Consider the following 23,354-nt stretch of genomic DNA (forward strand, 5'->3'; position numbering starts at 1 on the left):
GCCATGAGCACAGCTTTTTTATTTTCTTTCATTTCTTTGTCACGGAATTGGAACCAGCAAAACATAACATCAAATGTCAGGCTGGTGATTTTCTGCTTCAAAAATTGGCAAATCCCACTGTGAATCTTAGCACCACTCTGCCTCCATTTCACGGGTAAAAAGCCAGGCTTGGGGGGAAAAACAAATGGCTTTTGACACGGAAATCACAGTCTTCCCACACGCTCCTCCCCCACGTCAGGCGGGCTTGTCCTGTCTTTGGTCGCACACTTCTGCCCCCCCCACCCCGCTTCCTAAACCAGCTGTTTCAAAGGTATGCAGGGTGGAGAAAACCTTCCCAAATACAGTGTGATACCCAAAAATCATAAGAAGATGGATGAATCCGACTACCAGAAAAGGCCATATTAAAAAGAAAATATCTAAAACAAAGCCAGAAGCCAAACTGGGAAAGATGCGCAATTGACATAACAGAGGAAAGGCTAGGAAGATGTCCTTCAGATCAGCGCCCCCTCCCCCCAGGAAACACTGCCAAGCACCTGGGCCAAGGACGGTCACAGGCAGGTCAGAGACGAGAGGCCAGGCCTCACTCGTCACAGGACAAATGTGACTCAACCGCAGACCATGGCGAACACGGCGGGCCCAGACACACACCCCGCACCCCAGGGCCAACTGGAAACCCGGCGACACGGGCCTGAGGACTCTTTGCCTCAAGTGATCGTTTGGCCGCAGCACAGTGGGGGCAGGTCCAGGTGGAAGGGAATTCGGAGGCAGGGCAGCTGAGTCTGGGACAGGGTGCCTGAGAAGAGGGGGCTGCCCGGGTCCCCTTGGGTCTCTGCTTCAACACCACCCTGCTCACGTGTGGTGAAACCCCACGAGGCTCACACAAGTACTTCTGAGGACAGGACAATTCCCAGACCAGAGGTCACCCGAGGCCCCTCCGGCCAGCCCAGCACGGGGAGACTTCACGAACATACAGGTGCTCCCCAGGGATGCCAGGTGGGCCGGCCTCAGAAAGCAGGGCACACTGTCCCTCTAGAGGCTGCTCCAACCTGCCCCCGTGAGCTCCAGAACAGACCCCAGAAGGATCGACTTCATCCCCAGGAGCTTAACAGCCTGCCCAGAGGAGCGAAACGTTCTCTAAAGGAAGGTAATAGAGCTGAGCACTCAACCGTGACAGTGTCACCATATCAGGCACCCGACAGAAAACCTCCTGGACACAGCAGCAGGAAAAGAGGAGCAAAAGCAGAAGGTAGACCAGTCAGCAGAAACAGGCCAGAAACGACAGGGAAGGTGGAGTCGACGTAAGAGAAAACCACCATTTTAAGTATGCGCCGAGTGCTCAAGGACAGTTTTTAATGAGTATGATGAGAAAAATGAAAGCTATTTTTAAAAGAACAAAATCGAAATTACAGAGATGAAAAATACAATGTCTGGTTCAGAAAATACTCAGCCTTGGAATGACAGCAGCTTACATACCACAGAAGAAAAGATCAGGGAACGTGAAGATGAGAAATAGAATCCATCCATGGAATTCCCCGGTGGCACAGTGGTTAAGAATCCACCTGCCAGTGCAGGGGACACAGGTTCAAGCCCTGGTCCGGGAAGATCCCGCATGTGATGGAGCAACTAAGCCTGTGCGCCACAACTACTGAGCCTGCGCTCTAGAGCCCGTGCACCACAACTACTGAGCCTGCGCTCTAGAGCCCGTGCACCACAACTACTGAGCCCACGAGCCACAACTACTGAAGCCCGCGTGCGCCTAGAGCCCGTGCTCCGCAACAGAGAAGCCACCCCAATGAGAAGCCCGTGCACTGCAATGAAGAGTAGCCCCTGCTCACCGCCACTAGAGAAAGCCCGTGCGCAGCAACGAAGACCAATGCAGCCAAGAATAAATTTTAAAAAAAGAATCTATCCACAATGAAGCAGAAGCAGAAAAAGGCCCGAAGAGAAACTGCTGAGACTGGTTGACCCTAGTGCCCGCAGCAAACAGCCTGAAATGCAAGTACTGAAGTCTGCAGGAGGCAGAGAGAGAAGGGGGAAGGAAACAGATATCTGAAGAAATAATACTTGGAAACTCCCAAATTTGACAAAGACGATAAATCCACAGATTTAAGAAACTCAGCAAATGCTGAACAGGATAAACACACGCATGCCCCCAAAGCACATCATGATCAAATTACAGACGACCAGTGATGGGAGGAAGCTTTTTAAAAGCCAGGAAAAGAAGACACATTACGTACAGTGGGGAAAAGGTGTATCGGTCAAGAGATGCAAGTCACACAATTTAAGGAGGAAAACGCTAATATAAAGAATTGTTAAACAGGAACAGAGGGCTGCTGAGTAAAGCGTGAAGAACTTTAAAGAGCAAAGGAATCTGAGGTCTGGGAGTAGCCGGCACCTCCAGGACTCATGCAGAGGGAACAAGCCAGGAGAAGCGTGGCATCTGTGGACCTCGGGGAGATGGCAGCATCCCACTGGGGGTTTGGGGTGGGGACTAGACCTTGTCTGAGGGGGTGCGGCTGTGATGTGCCAGCTGGTGGCGCTGGCGAGCAGAAAGCCTCCTGCCAGGGTTCCAGCAACTCACTGGGGCACCAGGAGACACACTCCCTGGGAGCTGGACGTGGTACCAGGGCACGTGCCAGGACGCCTCCTGCTGGGGTGCGGTGCATGCTCACTGCGAGCCCACTGGGGTGTCACAGAGCACCCCGTGCTGCTGGCCGGCATAGCACAGCCCACGAAGAAAGGACCCTGGGCCCTGGAGCAGCAGCCCCGTCCTCCTGCAGTGCCCCCCCAGCCCAGCCCAGTGCCCTCCACTGACCATGCCTGCCACTGTGCCAACCCGCAAAGGCAAAGGCAGAGGGTCCAGCTGCAGGGGCACGCACGGACTTGTGCATAGACACTGAGGCCACCAGCACAGAGGAAAACAGACACTGGGGAGACTAGGGCGGCCCCGAGACAGAGCAGGAACATCTCCAAAGAAACGAAAATTAAAGAACTACATCCAGTGAAAATATCCTTCCACAATGAAGGCCACAGCGGCAATTCAACAGACGACAGACAGCCTTTCCAACAAGTGGCACCAGGGCAGGCAGACGTCCACAGTCAAAGAACAGAACCTCACATCTTACATACAAGTTAACTCATGATGGATCACGGACTTAAATGTAAAACGGGAAACATGAGACATCCAGAAGTATCACAGGAGGAAATCCTGAGAGGCTAGGGCTAGGAAAAGGGTTCTCGACACCAAAGGCACCATCCGTCAAAGGAAAAAACTGATGAACTGCAGCCCATCAACATCACACGTGTTTGCTTTGCAAAAGAGCCCGTGTTCAAAGGATGAAAAAAGGAATTGCGCCCTGGGAGAAGACGTCTGCAAACCATATCTGGCAAAGGACTTGAATAAAGAACTCTCAAAACTCACTTAAGATAAAACAGTGATGACACCAAATGCTGGTGAGGATGCAGAGAAACTGGGTCAACGTGCATCACCCAGAGGAATGTAAGATGACACACCCACTCTGGAAAACGGTACGGGGCTTCCTTACAAAACCGCACGTGTGCTTCACACAACCCGAATTGCTTAGAGCGAGCCCCCGGACGTTTTCCCCACCACAGCCAAGGTTGTGGCTGGACCAGCCTGTCTGGTTCTTACGGTTGCAAGACGCGCTTCAGCAAAAGCCATCAGGGAACTTTGAGAAATGAGCTTGATTACTCAGTCCTAGAGGGCACAGCACGCCCGAGGGCCACACAGCGAGGCCCGTGCAAACGCACGAGCCTGGGGCACTGCCTCTACTGGGGTCGACGCTGGGGTGCCTAGGGCTTCAAGGGTTCACTGTTTATTGGCTACTTTGAGGCTTAAGAGTGGGAATTAGGTTGTGGGAAGGGCAAAGCGAGGTCATTCACGCAGTCTGTTTATCTAGGCTATCAGGGCTTTCTGAAAGAGGAACCTTATGTACAGTAGACACCATATTTCTGACAATTAAGACTAAAAACAGAATGTAAAATAGCTCATGAATAACTTTTATATAGACTGTATGCTAAAACACTATTTTTGCTGTATTTGGTTAAACAGACTATTCTCAAAATTTTATCTTTTTCAAACTTTTCAAAGTGACTACTGAACACTTTAAATTACATACGTGGCTCAGCTGAATTCCCACTGAAATCCAAAATTTGGAGGATAAGAAGAGATCGTCTACAAAAAACAAAAAGAAACCACTTTAAATATAAACACATACATAGGTTAGAAGGGATGAAAAAAGAAATTCCATGCTAACACTAACTTTTTACTTGGAGTGGCTGCATTCACAGGATAACCTACACTTCAGGACAAAGAACAGGACTAGGGACAGAGCGATATTTCAGAATGGTAAGGCATCATTCATCAAGATGACACACTACTCCTACGTGTGTACGCACCTAATATCAGAATCAAAAACCACTAGAACGATGGAAAGTTAGTTCCACAATTAGACATTTAACTACTGCTTTCAGTACGTAAGAGAGGTACACAGAAACCAGGAGGATGGCTGTGCTCCTGAAACTGGTAACAACCAACAGCATCACCAACTTGACCTGATGGACATTTACAGAACACGCCTCCAGCCAGCAACGATGGGACATGTTCTCTTCAAGGGCACATGAAACCACCACCATACTGGAGCATAAAACAAGGCTCAATAAATCTAAAAGGAAAGGAATCAAAGTATATCGAGACCACAATGGAATCAAAACCAGAAATCAATTTTAAAAATCTGAAGAAAACACATCCGACGTTTGGGAATTTAACCACACTTCCAAACAGCCCATGCAGCAAAGAAATCACAATGGAAATTAGAAAGAAAAATGCATGGCAACACGTACAGAACTCAAATCAGTGCTGCAGGAAACAAATCCACAGCGTTCTCTCCACATTTACACAAGAAAGCTCCCCCAAGACAGGAGGCCTCAGCTCCCCGCCACGGTGATCTACTGGCAGGCCTGAATGTCCCCACGACCGCGTGCCGGCTTCCCCCGGCGCGGTGATCCACGCTTTGTTAAGGCGCCTTTGCTGAGAACAGGGTCAAGGTTAAGCCTCGACACGAAGTGGGCTGCTTCACTGGCCCACACACAGCGGCCCATAACTCCAAGTCTGCCCCTTTGCAAAGTTAAACCTCAAAGGCTGAGCAAGAGAATGTACCGGTAGGGGTTGAAATGAACGAGGGTGGGCGGCGCTGTCCAAGTGCCTTCGGGCCAGCAAGGGCCCTCCCGAGAGAAACGCTTACGCGTGTTCCAGGACAGCGACCAGCTCGCTCCCCGCAGCCCAGAAGTGGGAACTACTCAAATGCCCACGTGACAGTGGGGTGAGCGCGCTGTGGTGTTTTCACACGAGGGAGCAGTGAGAGTGACCACCACAGCCGTACACAACAGCATGAGAGGCGGCGAACCAGCGCGTTGGGTCGGCCTGGCCTGGGGGTAGGGGTGGGGGGTCAGTGGTAACTGCCAGGAGGGAACCTGGGGACCACTCTGCTGTTGCTGAGCGTCCCGGCTCTGGCTGGGACTGTTACCCATTCCGGGCACACTTGCCAGCCGTACACTAGGATGAAAACGAAGGAACAAAACCACTTCAAATTCACAACTGTGGTGACCAGGTTTTTAAAAAATCAGTAAATGCGCCGGAACAAAGCCCAAGGAATCTCCCCAAACGCAAAACACACGGACACTGAGAAAGGACGGAAAATAGAGCTAAGTAAAGGGGTAAGAAAGCCAGCTCAACTCCTCCGCCCCCGCGGCTCAACAGACGAACCCAAAGAAGCCGCTCTTCTCATCAGAGGACGATGGACCGGCCTTCTCAAGGCAAAGCCACGGAGGGAAGCAGGGACGCTGCTGCTACGGGTGAAGACGTAAAAGACGAAAACCCAGGAAATCCAACAGCTGGCTCCTCACGGGTCTGCGTTCCGCCAACCACGGGAGAAACTTCGGGGCAACCGGGGGCACATGAGCAGGAACGGCTCCTAAGTCAGGCTTCCAGCGAGAATTCAGCTCACACTCACCTGAGATTCGTTAAGGTCCTTTGATGGAGACGCTAGTTCCAGAGACGCGGACGGGGTTTCGGGACCAAGAAGAAGCCACGTCTGCCCCTGGGGCTGGGTGGAGCCAGGGCCCCCAGGAGGCGACAGTCCCAGAGGGAGGCAGCCCACGGAACGGGCACCGCAGCAGAAGAGAAGGCCGCTGCCTCCCTCCCCCTCCCCCCCCCACACCTGCTGCCGGGCCTCTAGCGGCCGAAGATCACCAAGTGGGGCGGGGCTGTGTGGGAGAAGCAGCAGACCAGACCACAGTCTCAGTCAGCCCGTCAGTATAGCCTGGTCTCTGACACGTGCGTGTGTAGCTTCGATCAGAACGCAAGTAACTTTAAAGCAACCCCCGGAAAGGCGGGAGATGTTCGTGGCCCCTCTCACCTGTGCTCTGCTCTCCCGGACAGGCTGCCTGGCACTGCCGCTGTCGTTAAGTCTGAGCCTCCCCATCAGGTGCAAGAGGCCAGCCTCACACACCCCTCAGCGCCACCCCTGCTGCCCGGAGCTGGGACACCGGGGTTCTAGAGGCTGCTCCCCTAGCTGCCCTCAGGGACCACGTGGAGCGCGGTGAAATTAACCAGTTCCTTTAAAACACTGCACAGACTTGAGAGAGCGCGCGGTAGGGACTGGCAAGGCTCTCTGCAGAGGACCAGAAAATCAAGGCTGTAGACTGGGCAGGCCATCCGGTCTCCGAGGCAACCATCCCCCTCTGTGGCTACAGCCCCAAAGCCGACGTCGACCACCCCCAATCGAGCAGGCGTGGGCGCGTCCCGGTAAAATTTTAGTGATGGACACTCATCTCGAAATCTTTTGCTTTTGACTTTTTTCAACCTTTAAAAATGTAAAAACTACGCTTAGCTCACAGACCACACAAAACTGGTCAACAGGCAGCATGTGGCCTGCGAGCCCGTTTGCTGACCCCTATCTTAGACAAAGACACCAAAATGAACAAACCTAAACTGCTCCTAAAACCAAGAATTCAGAGCAGACTATTATCACAAACCCTTCCTGGGCCCGATGCGGTGCTCACGAGGTCAGGCTCCCCCTCCAGGACCATGGCCAGGGCACCCCACTCTGCCCTGGGGACCCCATTCCATCCCAGGCACACCCCCTCTGCTCTCCTTTGCCCGAGACAGCCCCCAGTCTGGGGAGGTCCTGATGTCCCTTGTGGGAAGTTACCCCGGGCGGTTCACAAACAGCACTGTTTTCAGATCAATGTTTGAAGTAAAATAAGGCACTTAGGAAAAGTTTGAAGCCTTGCAGCTTCTGATACACAAAATGATTTGTGTCCAAGTACCCTGTGAAACCCCAAACCAAAGAAATGTTTTTCTTCAAATCAAAAGGCAAATGTTTCGGTCGGAAACAGCGCACTCATCACAAATGGTTCCACTGAATATATTCTGAGATTAGCTCCAGGTGCTGCTGCTAAAATTTCTAGAAGCTGCAAAAAAGCTCATCTTTATTGATCAGTAATTAGAATTCAGCCGACCCTCCTGCTCTGCAGCACGTGCACAAAGTGCAAGCCGAAATCAAACATACACAACATCGCCTGTCACTTCCCTGCGGAGTAAGCGTGCAGCCGGGCTTCTCTGTCCACACGCGTCGCGGACAAGCTCCCGTCTCCACCAGCGCCGGCGAGGAGCTCTCCGCACCCCGAGGGGCCTGAGCACCGGAGCCAGCGCTGCGCAGGGAACCGAGGACTTAACTCCCCTCAGGTTTACGGCCCCCGCGGCGCGCAGCCGCCTGCTGGACAGCGTAGTGGACCATCCAGGAGGGCGAGGGGACTGGAGAAAAGCGCGGGTGTGCACCGCACTGCTGGAAAGACATCCGTCCGTGTCCAGGCTCCCCTAGAGGAAGCCGCATGGACGAGCAGGAAAGGACAGCGCCACAGCTGCAGGGTGACGTGCCCTCCAGTGTGAAGGGAAGGGGCTTGGAGGCACTCACTGCTCAGGCATAGCGGCTCACACGCTGCATGGCCTCCCTCCAGCCAGAGGGCTCTGCTCAGCAACAGAATGTTCTAGAGCCCAGGGTCCCGCGTCCAGCTACCTGGCACGGCCCCAGGTGTCCGCTGAGTCGGGATGGACCTCGCCGCCCCCCAGCCCGAGTCGGGAATGAGGTCCCCCCTTTGCCTGCGTCAGGGCGCTGCGGGCGGGAGGGGCGAGCACAGTGTCCCGCCGCCCCGAGGCGCCGAGCACCCCCAAGGAGCGCTCCGAGCCGAGCTAGGACGAGCAGCTCCGTGGTGCGCGCCCCGCCTTCATCTTCTTGGTCTGCCCGTTGGACCCGCGCGGTGGCCCCCTGCGTCGCTTCTTCTCCAGCTGCTGCTGCAGCCGTTCCTCCTTCTTCTTCAGGTAAGTGGTCATGTTGTCGCAGGTGGCCTTGTAGAGGCTGCTGAAGCCACTGTCCGTGCCAGCAGAGCCTGTGCGGAACAAGAATGGGTGCCAGTGTGCCACAGGAGCGCAGGGGCTCTGCTTCTAGCGGGGGACGTGGTGGGCCGGAGGGACCCTCCTGTGACAGTGACCACCCGGCTCTCCGTGGACCTGTGGCGCCTCCTCTGGCATGGGCCCAAGGATGCCCACCTCCTGGTGGCCACACCTGGCTGGACCGAGGACTCGCTTCTAACAGGACATGCGGGGCCCGGAGGTCCCCGGGAGGCCAGGTGCAGAGGCTGTGGCTGCGTCCTGTCGGCACCGCGCCCCTGCTCCTCTGCACTGGGGACTGGGGTGTCCTCCAGCCAACAGCCAGCGGGGACCTGAAATCTGCCAACCACCGAGCGGCCGGATACAGACCCCGCAGGGTCCACAGAAACAGTGGGACGTGCGGGCCGCTCTAGCGTCTATACACACCGAAGCTGCGTTTGCGTCCCCAGAGCTCGGAGGACCCAGGCCTCCATCTGGATGGTGGCTTGTCTTCCCAAGAAGTCTTCTGAGCAATCATTTCTTTATTCGAGTAAAGGCACCTGAGTTCCAGGGCTGAGTTAAAAGCACCCCCTGACACAGCCAGAAGCTGCGTCCCAAGAGCCTGCCTTCTGCCAATACAAACGGAGGGGCTCTCGGCACCTCAATCTCCGCTAAGGGAACCAACCAGGCCCCGGCTCACAGCAGCTCTGCTGTCCCGACGCGGACGCAGACACACACACCACACCCACCACAGGCCCTGCACCCTCACCCACAGAATAGCTTCCTGCTGCGTTCCGCGCTCTGGAACCAGCGTCCGCCCGCGCCCACGGCTGACATGACCCTGCAAAGCAGGCCAGGGCGGGTCCTCACCTTCCAACATGGCCCAGTTCTCGCGAAGGTGAGCACAGACCCTCTTCGACACAGCACTTTCAGGAAGACACTGAGAAGACGAATGGAAAACCTTTATTGGAAAGAGGCCGGCGGACAGTGGTGACCCCTGTACTCACAGGAGGCGGAAAGGCCGCTCTCCCCGGTTCATCAGGCATGGCAGCGACCGCGGCTCGCCACGCAGGACTCCGCCCAAGATGTCTGGAACCTGGCAGGTGCCAGCTGGCGGCACCACTCACTGCTAGTTTTCAGATAAAGACCCCCGAGCGAGCTGCCGGGCGCTCTGAGCACTCGTCGAGGCCGTGCAAGTTTGCAAAGGGCTCTGCGGGTGTCACCTGCTTCTCCCCATGGCACCTTAGACACAGGCCAGGCGGGAGGTGACATCCCTGCTTTACGCACGGCTCACCCAGGCCACCTGCAAGGAGGGGCCCCCTCACTGTCCAGCGGGACCACTGCCCCAGCGCAAGGCTGCGCCGAGGCTGCAAATGTTAAGGGCTCACCAACTGTGGGCTTTTCTCCTAAAAAGACGTGTCAGAACAATCACAGGAAATACATACCAATGACAGCAATTCACCCCGAGACACCCGTGCAGGCACCGTGACACTGAAGAACCCGGCCAGGCACCCAGCTCCCTGCACCCACGCGGCAAGCCCTGTGGCCGCTGTCCCCCAAGGACACAGCCGCTGGCACGGGCATAGTCGACGGAAACAGCGGGGCCGCCCATCTCACCTGCCACTGGCCGCCCACAGGCCTGCAGAGCACGAGGGGGGCCTCCCGGCAGTCCTGCAGGACCCACAGCCCCCGGGCCTCCTCGAAGGCGGCGTCCCACACTCTGTGCTGGAAAGTCAGCTGCTGCTGGTAGACCAGCTGCCGCCGGGGGACATCCAGCTGGAAGAGGCAGACCACGGGCAGCCTTCCCAGGGAGAGAGGGGACGATCACGACAGCGCCCACGGGGGCACTCAGCCCCGGGCCAGCCCCGCCAACACCTCAGCGGCAACCTCGGGACGCCCTGAGCCCGGAGCCCCCAGCCAAGCCACTCCCGCTTCCCCGACCCCGGGAACCGTGAGCTAACGAACGCTCCAGTCCCGAAGTCCGGGGACAGCTTACTAGGCAGCAAAGTCGAAGCCGTGCAGATGAGACAGCCGCCCTGCCCGCCAAGCAGCGGACGGGACCCCGGGCCGCGCTCAGCCCTCCCCAGCGGGCTTTTTACCCTCTAATCCTGCGTCCTCATTTCCAACATGAGCTCAGCCGCCCACCCCAGGCCTGCTGTCAGGACAAGTGACAATGTGGGAGGCCCCCAAACGCCCCCCCCGGCACGCAGACAAGGCCCAGGAGGGAACGCTGAGTGGCCCGTGCCCCCCACATCCACCTCGTCAGCACCGCCAGCCCCCCACGGGTCTCCCGTGCCCCCCACACCCACCTCGTCAGCACCGCCAGCCCCCGACGGGTCTCTCATGCCCAGCTGGGACTGACTGAGGTGAACTCTACCACAGCCGACCCTTCGTTGGGATTCTATCTGCACAAAAGACCAGCCGGGGGCCACTGCTCCCTTTACCCTAGCGGATTAAGATGCAGCGCACAGAAAGGGAGCCGCCCGGCCCGCAGCAGCAGGGCTCGTAAAGCGAAGTTCACTGCAGGCAGACGCCGCGCCAGCGTCGCCGTCCAAGCCTCCCGAACGGGCCGCGTGGGCTCACCCGTCACACAGGAGCGCCACGCAGTCCTCCTGGCGCCAGTAAGTGATCCTGGACGCAGCGAACCTCTGAAAGGAAAAGCAGCGGCTTCAGGGGTGTCAGCCTGGCAGGACCTGACGCCGGGCTGCTCTGCTCCAACTGCGAGCATCGCTGCAGGACAGACGGTCCCCACGTGTGGTCCATGACAGGCAAAGAGAAGACACTGCAGGACTCTCTGCACACCAGTGAGGGCACAGCTCACAGGGAATTCCGACACACAGGGCAGACGGCAGAGGCCGCTCCGTGGCTCTGGCCCTCCCTCCGGAGCTGTGCCACATCTCCAAGGCCAATGGAATTGCTCAAAAAGGAGGGAGGACAGAGCACACGGGGAGGAAAGGAAGGCGTGCACGTGAGCGTCCACACGCTCCGGCAGAGGAAGCAGCCTGGGCTGGGAGCCAGCAGAGGCGCAGGGGGCACGGCAGGCCCACGCACAGCTCTCGGGGGCTGCCCTGGCTGCTGCTCCCCTCTACGCTTTCTCCTCACCGTCCAGGGGCGTCAGGGGTGAGCAGAGCGCAGACGGGAAGAAGGCAGAACGAGCAGGCCTCTCTCTGCTGCAGCTCTAACGGGGGCACCGTGGCTGCAGAAACCCAAGGCGGAGGCGCGCACGGGGGCAGCCAGGGCAGCTGGAGGCCACTGACCCAGAGGGCCCTGAAGCCACTGGGCTGGGTGGCCGCGGCCCTGGGGTCCTGGGGCTCTGACCCACGTCAGGCCTACCTGCCCATGTGCTACAGAGAGGTCTCGGGGTGGACGAGAGAACCGAGAAGCCAAGGACGAGGGAGGAGAGCCCTTCAGTTCAGGCCCAGGTCTCGTTAGACACGCAGCAAAGCCCCGTGCCACGGGCTGCCACCCTGCGCATCATGACCCCAGCCCCCAGGCCAGCTCTGCAGGCCCTGGAAACGCGTGAGCAGACCCTCCCTCCCCACCAGGCCCAGCTGGGCCTCTGGAAGCTGCCAGAACCGTCCACGTGTGATCAGCTGGACCCCAGCCAAACAGGGCACCCGCCCGGGAGCATCAGAGCGAAGAACCCCGAGAGCCTGAAAGGCAGCCCACACCTTCTCCCCTGCAGATCCCCTGACAGCTGAAGGCTCAGATGACCTGACCTGGGGATGCACTGGCCAGTGCGCCATCCTGGGGGCATGAGGCTGACCCACGATGGACAGAGGTAGGGAATCCTGGGCATGCTCAGCTCCCCACCAGGCACCACTATTTTTTCCATTTCCAAGCAGGATTAGAGGCCTTTCTGTAAATTAGTGTTTTGAATGCAAACATGGTAAGATATAAATTTTTTCCCATTTACATGACTAGGTGCCTTCAGAATTTGAAATACACGATTCCTCTCAAGCTGGAAGAAGTTTACATGGACAGGAAAAACACTTTTCCAACGTAAAACGAATTTTTTCCACAGGATCCATGACTGGAGAGACGCTCTATAAACCAGAGACAAACGTGAGGTTACCTTGTTGCTCCAGGGCTCCGCCGGCTCCTGCAGGCTGGGCAGGTGACAACAATGCAACTCGCGGCCGCTTCTGTACTGCCAGAGTCTCAGGGTGCGGTCCTGCACACACCAAGGACGGGTCAGCACCCAATGAGGCGTCCAGGCTTCACTGGGTAGTGGGAATAACTCAGCTACGTCCACTGCACCTCTCTCCCGGCTAAAGGCTCTTTGCTTAGAAACAACTGTGCAAAGCGTCGCACAAACCAATAAGTAAACATGGGTGACCCCACACAGCCAAATGGGCAAGGACACAAGACACCCTGTCACATGCCGGAGGTCAAAGACAACACCTGCTATGCTTGGGCTGGGAGTGAACACACACGCATGCACACACGTACACACACGGACCCATCAATGAGCATGCATTCGCACAAGGAGAAACACATGGGGTTAATGAGCATGTGACACCTGTCCACACATCACTGTTTAAGAATGGGTGAAAAGAGGACATCCGTTTGTTACCCATGAGAGTGTCAACTGGCATGGCCTTGATGTGTGCTCCAAAAGTAACATAAATGCAAAAAAAGGAGGGTTTATCAGGAACAAGACAAAGATGCCCACTTTGGCCACTTTTATTCAACACAGTAATGGCAGTCTTAGCCACAGCAATCAGACAAGAAAAAGAAAAGGAATCCAAATTGGAAAAGTAAAACTGTTACTGTTTGCAGATGATGTGATTTTATATATAGAAAAGCCTCCACCAAAAGACTACTAGAAATAATAAATGAACAGAATAAAGTTGCAGGGTACACAATCAATGTAGAAAAATCTGTTGTGCTTCTACACACTAACAACAGACTAAAAGAAAGAAAAATTAAGAAAGCTACCCCACTTACAATTTATTTAGGAATAAATTTAACCAAGGAGATGAAAGACCTGTACTCAGAAAAGTATAAGACATTGTAGATAGAAACTGAAAACACAAACAAATGGAAAGATATTCCTGCTCATGGATTAGAAGAATTAACATTGTTAAAATGTACATTATTAACTAAAACAATTGAAGACTCACTCCAATCACTATCAAAATCACAACATGTTTCAAACATAAGACAAAAAAATCCTAAAATTTATATGAAACCACAAAAGACCCAGAATAGCCAAAGTAATCTTGAGAAAGAATAACAAAGCTAGAGTGTGTCACGCTCCCTGACTTCAAACTATACTGCAAAACCACAATAATCAAAATGGCATGGTATTGACAGAAAAACACACACACAGATCAATGGAACAGAACTGAGAGCCCAGAAATAAACCCATGCACTTATGGACAATTTACAACAAAGGAGTAAAGAACATACAACAGAGAAAGGGCAGTCTCTTCAATAAATGGTGTGGGGTAAACTGAACAGCCATATACAAAAAAATAAAACTGGTCCACAATCTCAAACCATACACAAAAATGAACTTGAAATGGATTAACGACTTACACGTAAGACCTGAAACCATAAGACTCCTAGAAGAAAACACAGGCAGTACACTCTTTGACATTGATCTTAGCAATATCTTTCTGAATATATCTCCTCAGGCAAAGGAAATAAAAGCAAAAATAAACAAATGGAACTATTTCAATCTAAAAAGCTTCTACACAGCAAGAGAAACGATCAACAAAAGGACAACCAACCGAATAGGAGAAGATATTTCCAAATCATATATCTGATAAGTGGTTAATAACCAAAACAGATAACGAACTCCTACAACGCGACAACAAAAAACCTTTAAAAATGGGCAGAGAAGGGGCTTCCCTGGTGGCGCAGTGGTTGAGAATCTGCCTGCCAATGCAGGGGACACGGGTTCGAGCCCTGGTCTGGGAAGATCCCACATGCCGCGGAGCAACTGGGCCCGTGAGCCACAACTACTGAGCCTGCGCGTCTGGAGCCTGTGCTCCACAGCAAGAGAGGTCGCGACAGTGAGAGGCCCACGCACCACGATGAAGAGTGGCCCCCGCTTGTCACAACTAGAGAAAGCCCTCGCACAGAAACGAAGACCCAACACAGCCCAAAATAAATAAATAAATAAATTTATTTATTTAAAAAAAAATGGGCAGAGACTATGAATAGACATTTTTCTAAAGACATACAGATGGGCAACACGCACATGAAAAGATGCCCAACATCACTAATCACCAGGGAAATGCAAATCAAAACCACAATGAGATATCACCTCACATCTGCCAGAATGACTACTACCAAAAAGACAACAAATGACAAATGTTGGCAAGGATGTAGAGAAAAGGGAACCCCCGTGCACTGTTGGTGGGAATGTAAACTGGTGCAGCCACTGTGGAAAACAGTATGGAGGTTCCTCAAAAAATTAAAAATAGGGCTTCCCTGGGGGCGCAGTGGTTGAGAGTCCGCCTGCCGATGCAGGGGACACGGGTTCGTGCCCCGGTCCAGGAAGATCCCACATGCCGCGGAGCGGCTGGGCCCGTGAGCCATGGCCGCTGAGCCTGCGCATCCGGAGCCTGTGCTCCACAATGGGAGAGGCCACAACAGTGAGAGGCCCGCATACCGAAAAAAAAAATTAAAAATAGAGCTACCATATGATCCAACAATTCCACCCCTGAGAAGAAAACAAAAAACACTAATTTGAAAAGATATACGCACCCTTCTGTTCACTGCCACATTATTTGCAATAGCCAAGATCTGGAAGCAACCGAAGTGCGCATCAACAGAAAAACGTGGTACACACACACACACACACACACACACACACACACAATACATTACTGAGCCATAAAAAAGAATGAAATCTCACCATTTGCAGCAACGTGGATGGACCTGGAGGGTATTAAGCTCAGTGAAATAAGTCAGATGGAGAAAGACAAATACCATATGATTTCACTCATACGTGGAATATAAAAAGTAAACGAACAAAACAAAAACAAACATGCAGATACAAAGAACAGAGCAGTGGTTAGCAGAGGGGAAGGGGTGGGGGGAGGGCAAGATGAGTGAAGCGAGTCAACTGCACTGTATTGTGACGCATGGTGACTAAACTTTCGGTGGTGAGCACACTGTAATGTATAAAGAAGTCAAAATGCAACGTTGTCCACGTGAAACGTACACGTTATAAACCAACGTTACCTCGGTAATACAAAAAAGAGGAGAGGGTTATATTAAGGAACGTTTGTTACAACGCTCATTAAGACGGCAGGAAACAGAACCACACATCTAAGGAGAAGGACCAGACAATGAGTGAAACGAAGCAGGGTCCACGCCAGCATCCGCCTCAGAAAAACCCCTCCTGTGAGTGGGATCCCTTTACTAAAACCAGACGTGCACAGGCCACACCCACCTGCGGAGCAAATACGGAGTCTGAGGAGAAGAACCTCCGTGTGACTTAAATGACCGAGAGAGAAAGAGGAAAATTAACTTCCCCCAAATGGTTAAGGCAGGAAGCTCCGGGTGCTGGGACGTGAGTATGAATGCCTTGCCGTCAATATGGCTGACAAACAGGGAGACGAACGCACGTCTACAGGTGTCCCCACTCGCCCCTAGTCCCCCCAGGCGACAAGGGGTGTTTTAGAGCAGAGCCCTACAGGACAAAGCCAATCACGGGTAGATGCAGACAGAACCCAGATGCTGGGGACAGATGATGGGAACAAGAGACCTTGGTCTCGGGGACGCTGGGACACATGTAGAGAAGAGACACGGGGCCCCTCCCCACAAAGGGTGAAGACAGGACACCGAACCCCACCCCCATGAGAAAAGGAGGACTGACTGACCCAGGAGGGCTCCCACAGGGATGCAGCCGGGTGCCCGAGTCTGACACCCAGGCTCGCAAACCCAGCCCCAATGCCATAAGCGGACGGACCACCAGACATCGAGGAAAACCTCCAGCTGGAAAGGTGTGTGACACACAGGGAGGAAAGGAAACACACACGGGAAAATCCCTAAAAAAAAACACACGCCACAGCACCGCAAGGAGTCCAAAGTCTCCATTCAGGATGCAAGGATGGGGGCTATGAAGAGAGAACATCCCAGGGACGAGAAAGAGCCTCTTGGAAAGTAGAAACCACAGCGGAAATGAACACGCCCACAGAAGTCTGGAAAATAAAATTGAGAAAATCTCCCCCAAAGAAGAACAGGGAGCAGGCACATGGGAGAAAACATATGAAAGGAAAGAATCAAGAGTCAGCGGGTCAAACATCCAACTGGACAAATCCCAGGAAGAGTGAGGCGCGGACGGCTCCAGAGGGAGGGAGCCTAAGGAAACTCCCAGGTCTGTGGACCTGAAGACTCAGAACGGACAGAGCCACTGACCGTGCAGCTAATTTCAGGGCCCCCATGACACCCCCGCCCTGCTCCATCGTTCTTCAGAGCACGGGGTGAGAAGGCCCCCAGAAAACAGCCAGAGAGAAGGGCGATCAGAGCCCACATGAAGGACCCAGACTCAATGGCCGCAGACTTCTCAAAAGAAAAAGCAGGCAGAAAACCAAGCAAACTAAAAACCAGAGAAAAGCCTGGAGCAAGGCTTGACAATCTGCAGGGAAACACCTGACTGAGCATCATACACCTGCCTGATAGCCGAGTGCTGGGGGCGGGAGAAGGGCACCTCCTGAAAGGCAGGCTCCTTCCTAACCACCCTCCCTCACCTTCAGAAAGCTGGCCCGTGACATGTACCCCAAACAAGGTCGGGGGGCACGTTCTGGAGACAAGGAGCCCACCAGCAAAGAGGGAGGGGACGCAGGCAGGACACTGCTGATGCCCACGCAGATGGCAGCAGCTGACACGAAGAAACTGCTCGTGCTTGTTTCTTGATGACTCGCATTGTTTGGAAACACCGGCCACCAAGAGGACACAGCCGAAGGCGCCCAGGGCCTGCCTTGGAGGCCACGGCGGGTGGAGTGCTAGTTTCCACTCTAAGCCTTACAGCAGCATCTGACTCTTTAAATAAACATACAATCTGCACTTCACAGCGTGCAGGGCACGCAGCATACCACGCCTGGGCCGGGTGGCCCGTGAGGAGGTAGGAAGGCAATGGGATGGGGCACCCAAGACGGCCAGCGCCAGCCCTACTGCAGTTCTGTAAAAAGGAGTAGAAGCAAAACGCTGGACTTGACAAAGCTAAGTGGTAAGACCAAAGGTGGTCACTACGCTTTTCTGTGTGGCTGAGTATTTTTTTTTATTGTAAAAGAGGCTTACAGCAAAATTCACAGAAACTGGCTATCTCTGGGAACTCCAGCACATTTGTTTTCTTCTCTTTACTTTCACAAGTCACTTCCAAGAGAAGGGAAAAGTAAAAACCTGTGAGAAACCACACCTGGTGAAGGAAACAGGACGTGGCCACCGCCTGGAAGGCCTGCCTGTCAGGAGTCCATGAGGCCCCCAGCCCACCCCAGGCCCCTGAGTTGCATAAAAAGCTAAAGGGTGGAAAGACAAAGATAAAGGGCTGTGGGCAGAGCTTCTGAAAAGAAAAGAAGAACCAGAGCCAGTTAGGAACTCAAAACCTGCACTCCAGCAGAAGTACTGCCCGATGATCCTTCTGAAGAGTGTTCCTTAGAGAAAGGTGCCGCCAATCACCCAGCTGTTAAGGCTTCCGGCTCCTGGGACAGAGCTGCTGTACTTAGTGATCAAACTTCCACCAAGGCCAAGTGCCTGGCCCCTCTCCACGCGCTCACACAGGGGCGGCTCAGGGACAAGGGCTGAGAGCGGCAGGACCGGAGGGAACCAGGTCCCTCTGGGATTCGGAAAGGGCCGTCTACCAACCGTTCTGACGAGGTCATGGTGCTGTAAGGACCCCTCAGACCGGAGTCCCTGCACACCGGTTCTGGCTCAGTGCGCGCGCGCGCGCGCGCGCACACACACACACACACACACACACACATGCACGCACGCACAGCCCTGGAGCAGCCGGCCGGCTCTACCCTGCAGACCACAAGCACCACCTAGTGGACGGCCACCCGGGAAAGGCACGTGCTGACCTCCCAACCACGCTGGGAACAGAAGACGGGCTGCTCGCTGACAGGTCCTCCCCCAACCGAGGCTCCAGGCTGCACCCCCAGCACGGGGAGCTGGGGCGCCCATGGGGAGCAGAGCACTTACCCCGGACGAGGACAAGAGCAGCTCGGGGTGGTCGGGCACCACGAAGATGCGACTCACAAACCTGCAGGTGGAGAGAGGCAGCGGGTGAGCCAGGCTGCTGTGACTCTGCCCCGCCCGTGCCACCTCGAAGCCTGACCCCAGCAGAAGCCAAGAGGGGTGGCATGACTGCGTGAGGAGCACGCCCCGTCCCTCGGGCCCAGAGGCAGTCCCCGGCCGCGCCAGCCAGGAAGGCCTCCAGGGTTCTGCCCTGCTCGGGAGCTGCCCAACCACGCGCTTCAACGGGGCCTGTGACACCAGGGCGACCTGCGAGCAGGGCCGGGTGGAAGGGGGGCAGCGCCACCAACCGCAGCCAGGGTCACACCCACAAGCCTCAGCGGAGCAGCCCAGCCCCCCAAGAAGGCAGCCTCGGGGCTGCAGGCGCGCACCAGCGTCTCTAACGCGACCACCCTGGGAGAGGGGCCCCCGTGGCTCCCTCGCCTCCACCGGTTCCCATCCCAGCCGCCTGGAGCCTCACCCCGGCCTGGGCCCCGGCCTGGCTGCAGCCACCCTCCCTCCCCAGGACAGCCTTCCCCGAAGGCCCTCAAAAAGGAACAAGAACACGTTGCAGGATGAATGCAGCCTGTGTCCCCCGCAATGGCATGTCCACGACAGCGGGTACGAGCCACCTCGATGTGTTTACAGGAAAGGAGTGGAAACCACAGTTTCCAGGGCCTTCACCAAGACTCTTAAGGAGCAACAATTGGTCATTTATTCGCCGAAATATCCACTGACCACCTACTGCGTGCCAGGTGCTGTGCTGAGGGCTGCAGACAGCAGTGAGCAAACCTGACAAAGACCCCCCCCCCCAAGTCTAGGACTCGGTGGGAGACAGGCCATAGGAGACCCGGGGTGTCCGCGGAGGCTCAGAAAGGCCCGTCCAGCAGAAACACGGCCGCAGCCATGACGTGAGTCACCAAGGGCACTTTACATTGGCTGATAACCACGCTAAAAAGGTAAACAGACTCAGGTGAGACTAATTTTAATACTATGTTTTGACTTAACTCAATACACCCAAAACGTTATCATCTCAACCTGCAATCAATGTAACAAATTAATAATGAGCTATTTTTACACTGTTTTTTCACACTGTCTCTGGAATCAGGCGTTTGACACTAACTACTGGCACCTCTCACTTGAGACCTGGCGGCTCATGGCTCTGAACTGGCCGGCACAGGCTGAGAAGCCCAGCAGGGAGGGGCCGGGGGGAGGGGCGCTTCCTGAGAGGGCAGGTGGCATCGGGCGGAAAGCTGAGTGAAGGAGGGCGCTGGGCAGCGTGGGCAAGAGCTTGCCTGGTGGAGAAAATGGCACATGCAAAGGCCCCCAAGAGACGGCAACGGGGCGGGGGACTGGCCGGCCACAGGAACTCTGCTCGCAGGATTACTAGACAATTGAATAAAAGCTAAAACAACGCTATCGTGACGTACAAAGCCAGCAACCATCGCCCTTTAGGGTCAACGTTCCATTCAAAAACCAGGAAACAGGAGCGATCTCAGAATTGAATTAAATCCCTCCAATTCTTCCCCTGCCTCAAATAACGCAGTTTAAAACACTTCAGCCAGTTAAACTAAGTGCTTTTCCTTCCTGCAAACTGTAATCAGCCTTTTGCCTCAGAAGAGCGACATTCTTCAGAAACGCCACCCTCACATGACGTCAAACTTCACTTACTAAAGGAGCGCTCACTTGCCAGAAGACAGATCACAGAGCAACAACGCCTGCCTGGACGATTTCAATTGCTGAAGCCTGTTCCTCGTCCCCCGACACACCCCCACTGACCGCTGACTCTACTGCCGGGCGCTGAAGGGCATCGATGCTGGCCTGCGGTGACCACGCACTGGGGACTGAGACCTCGGTACCACCAAGAAAACCTCTGGGAAATGCATTCTGAACAGGGAAGGAGGTCCTGAAGGTTCTGAAGCCCTGGGACCAGGGGTGAGCTAGACGGGGCCCATGAGGAAGCAAACCGATGCAGGCCAGGCATCCAGGCTGGTCCCCTCCTCCCAGGAGGCACCTCTCACTTCGCCACCAGCTTCCCCAGCTGAAGGGTCCACCTGCGTTTCAAACCTGAGCCTCCCTCTGTGGAGGGTGAGGGACTCACTCGGTGGGGGTACAGGGACGGGGGACACTCACTAGTTGGGGCGACGGGGATGGGGACACGGTGCGGGGACAGGGGCCACTCGGTCGGGGGACGGGGGACACTCACTAGGTGGGGGGACAGGGATAAGGTCACTCACTCAGTCGGGGGACAGGGGACACTCACTCAGTGGGGGGACGGGGGACACTCACTCGGTGCGGGGACGGGGGACACTCACTCGGTGTGGGGACGGGGACGGGGGACACTCACTCAGTGGGGGGACGGGGGACACTCACTCGGTGCGGGGACAGGGGACACTCACTCGGTGCGGGGACGGGGGACACTCACTCGGTGTGGGACGGGGACGGGGGACACTCACTCGGTGTGCCCGAGGCAGAAGGACTCGATGTTGTGCGGAGCCGCAGCCCAGCTCACCCGGATTTTCTCGTCCCGGTCGGCAGTGAGGACATAGCGGTCGTCGGGACTCACGGCCTGTGCACGAGGGTTAGGAGGGGCGGGTCAGCATGGCCGGCTCCCCCCCACCACCCCAGGCCTCAGCTCACGTGTCCCCCGAGGGCCACAGCTGCCCCACACCTGCTCCCGCCCCAGCCCGGCTGCGCCCACTCCCGTCTCCGGCACCTGGTCGCCTTCCTCTCCTTCCTTTCACGTGTCCCCATGTCCAGCCCGCCACTGAGTCCTGGGGATCTGTCCTTCACAACCCCCCCGGTTCCTGTGAGCCCCTGCAGGGTTCCACCCCGCCCCCGCCGCCCCTGGCCGCAGCCCAGCCCTCGTGGGCCTCTCGGGGCCCCTGGGGGCGCAGCTCGTGGCTCGGGGGCTCCGAGGACGCCTGCTCTTTCCACACCCTTCCCCCTCGTCTCCCCGACCTGGGCCTCCCCCACGTCTAGACCACGCAGCTGCCCCTAACTTGACCGTCCTCTTTCAGCCTGCTGCCAGCTTCACCTCTGAAATCGGGGCCCTGCCCACAGCAGAGCCCAAACCCGCCCACCTGGCACACAGGCCGCCCCCTCCTCCTCCCGAGCCGGACTGTAGCCAATGAAGCACGTCGCCCACGTACCACATCCAGCAGCATCGACAGGTGTCCCAGTTCAAGCTTGCCGCTCCCGTGCGGCTCCAGCACCGAAAAGGAATAAACGTCCCCAGACTTGTCTGCTACCAGAACCTTCTCCTCAGAGGCCGTGAAGGTCAGGGCTGTGCACCTCCTCACCACAGTCCTACAAGGCCAGAGAAGCCCACGGTCGCCTCTACGGGTCGTCGCCAGGGCCGCCCGCTGACCCGCAAGGCTCCCGCCATGTGGCAGCTACCGAAGACGGTGCCAAAAACATAAGGGATGGAAACAGAGCCAAGGCCTCCGACAAAACTTACTTTCGCAATATCTTTCCTTCTAAAAATGTGCTAATGGCAGAATCTGAGCGGTGGGTTTCTACGTGGCCAATGTGAGACCCGCTCAGCCTGACGGTGTGTTTGAAGGCTGTCCTGATAGAGTGCTGGGGGCGGGGCTCTCCGGCCTCCCCCGCGCATCGTGCGTGGGGGGGGGGGACACAACAGCAGCCAGCTTCCTAAACGCCAGTGCGCTCTGGGCCGCGACCACAGCTGCGGAGGGCCCTCCTGCCCCTGTGGCTTCCCATCCAGGACCCCGCCCTCCGCGCCGCCCACCCACCGCCGGCTCTGCCGCCTGGACCGGGATCCTGCACGCGCTGCTCGTGAGCACACGGGAGGGCTGCGATGCTGAGAGCTGGGGGCGCATCACAAGTCCAAATCCTTGATCCGGGGCCACAAGAGCTGTCACGTCTGCGAGCTGGTTCAGTAACGACATCAGCCACGAGGAGCAAAACCGCAAGTGGTGACACAGGCCCCACCGCGGCCCGCTCGCCCCGGGTCGGGGTCATGCCGGTTCCCCCTGTTACCATTTTTCATTTTGTTTCTACTGGGACGTCTTCCAGGTAGCAAACTAGGCTCTCTAAGCCTAGTTTGGAGAGACAAGGTGCCCGTATTTTTCAACCTACGTTAGAGACAAGCCATAACGCTGCTTTACACACAAACGCCTTCCGTTTATCTACACGCGTGGCCTCTTCACAGAAGGGCCGGCCTCAGCTTTGCCGTCACCCGAGGGCTGGAAGGAGACCCACTGTCCCCACAAAGAGCTAACGTCCGTGCAGACGACACCCAGCTCACAGCAGCCGGACTCCAGACGTCAGCCTGAAACGGAAACTGAACGTTACGCCCCCCCACGCAGGGCCCATCAGAGCCCCGCCCGCCTTCCGCCTTCCCGCCTTCCGCCTTTCGGGAGGGAGGGGCGAGAGGACAGAGGAGAGAGCGGGAGGCCCTGCTGGGTTCCAGGCGCCGCCACCGGGCTCGGCTGCTGCTGGACGGCCCCCACTCCTCGGTCCCGTGCAGCCCGGCAAGGAGGCGTGATGCCATGAACGTGGGGAAACAACAACAAGGAAAGGGAATCAGACCCCAGGTCAAGACTGATCAGAACTCGCACGGCCTCTGCTGCACCAGCAACACAGCTGCACAGCCTAACGGGCCCACTGAGCATCTGCGCGGAGCGCGGCCACAGCCTGGGGGGGCCGGAGGGGGAGGCACGACCTCCTAGGGGGCACCGGCCTAGGA

At 56.0% G+C, this 23,354-nt stretch overlaps 1 protein-coding gene across 2 annotated transcripts in view; it reads right to left on the bottom strand.

The window, feature by feature from the left end:
* The window catches only part of WDR4 (WD repeat domain 4), a 31,459-nt gene continuing 8,105 nt past the window's right edge, over positions 1-23,354 (bottom strand). Inside the window, exons 4-12 of one of the 2 annotated variants that reach the window (XR_010943872.1) lie at positions 21,796-21,952; positions 21,100-21,212; positions 18,611-18,671; positions 12,525-12,623; positions 11,033-11,097; positions 10,067-10,250; positions 9,320-9,389; positions 1,688-8,469; positions 1-1,651 (exon numbers count right to left, since the gene is read on the bottom strand). Coding sequence is in view for 1 of the 2 variants with exons in the window: in XM_067739577.1 (XP_067595678.1) it covers positions 8,273-8,469; positions 9,320-9,389; positions 10,067-10,250; positions 11,033-11,097; positions 12,525-12,623; positions 18,611-18,671; positions 21,100-21,212; positions 21,796-21,952 (946 nt within the window). In the remaining variant the exon portion in view is untranslated. Of the gene's footprint in view, positions 8,470-9,319; positions 9,390-10,066; positions 10,251-11,032; positions 11,098-12,524; positions 12,624-18,610; positions 18,672-21,099; positions 21,213-21,795; positions 21,953-23,354 lie in introns of both variants that reach the window. The other variant, XM_067739577.1, reaches the window with a different exon arrangement.

The sequence above is a fragment of the Pseudorca crassidens genome, chromosome 5 (genome assembly GCF_039906515.1).
Source record: "Pseudorca crassidens isolate mPseCra1 chromosome 5, mPseCra1.hap1, whole genome shotgun sequence".
Taxonomy (NCBI): Eukaryota; Metazoa; Chordata; class Mammalia; order Artiodactyla; family Delphinidae; genus Pseudorca; species Pseudorca crassidens.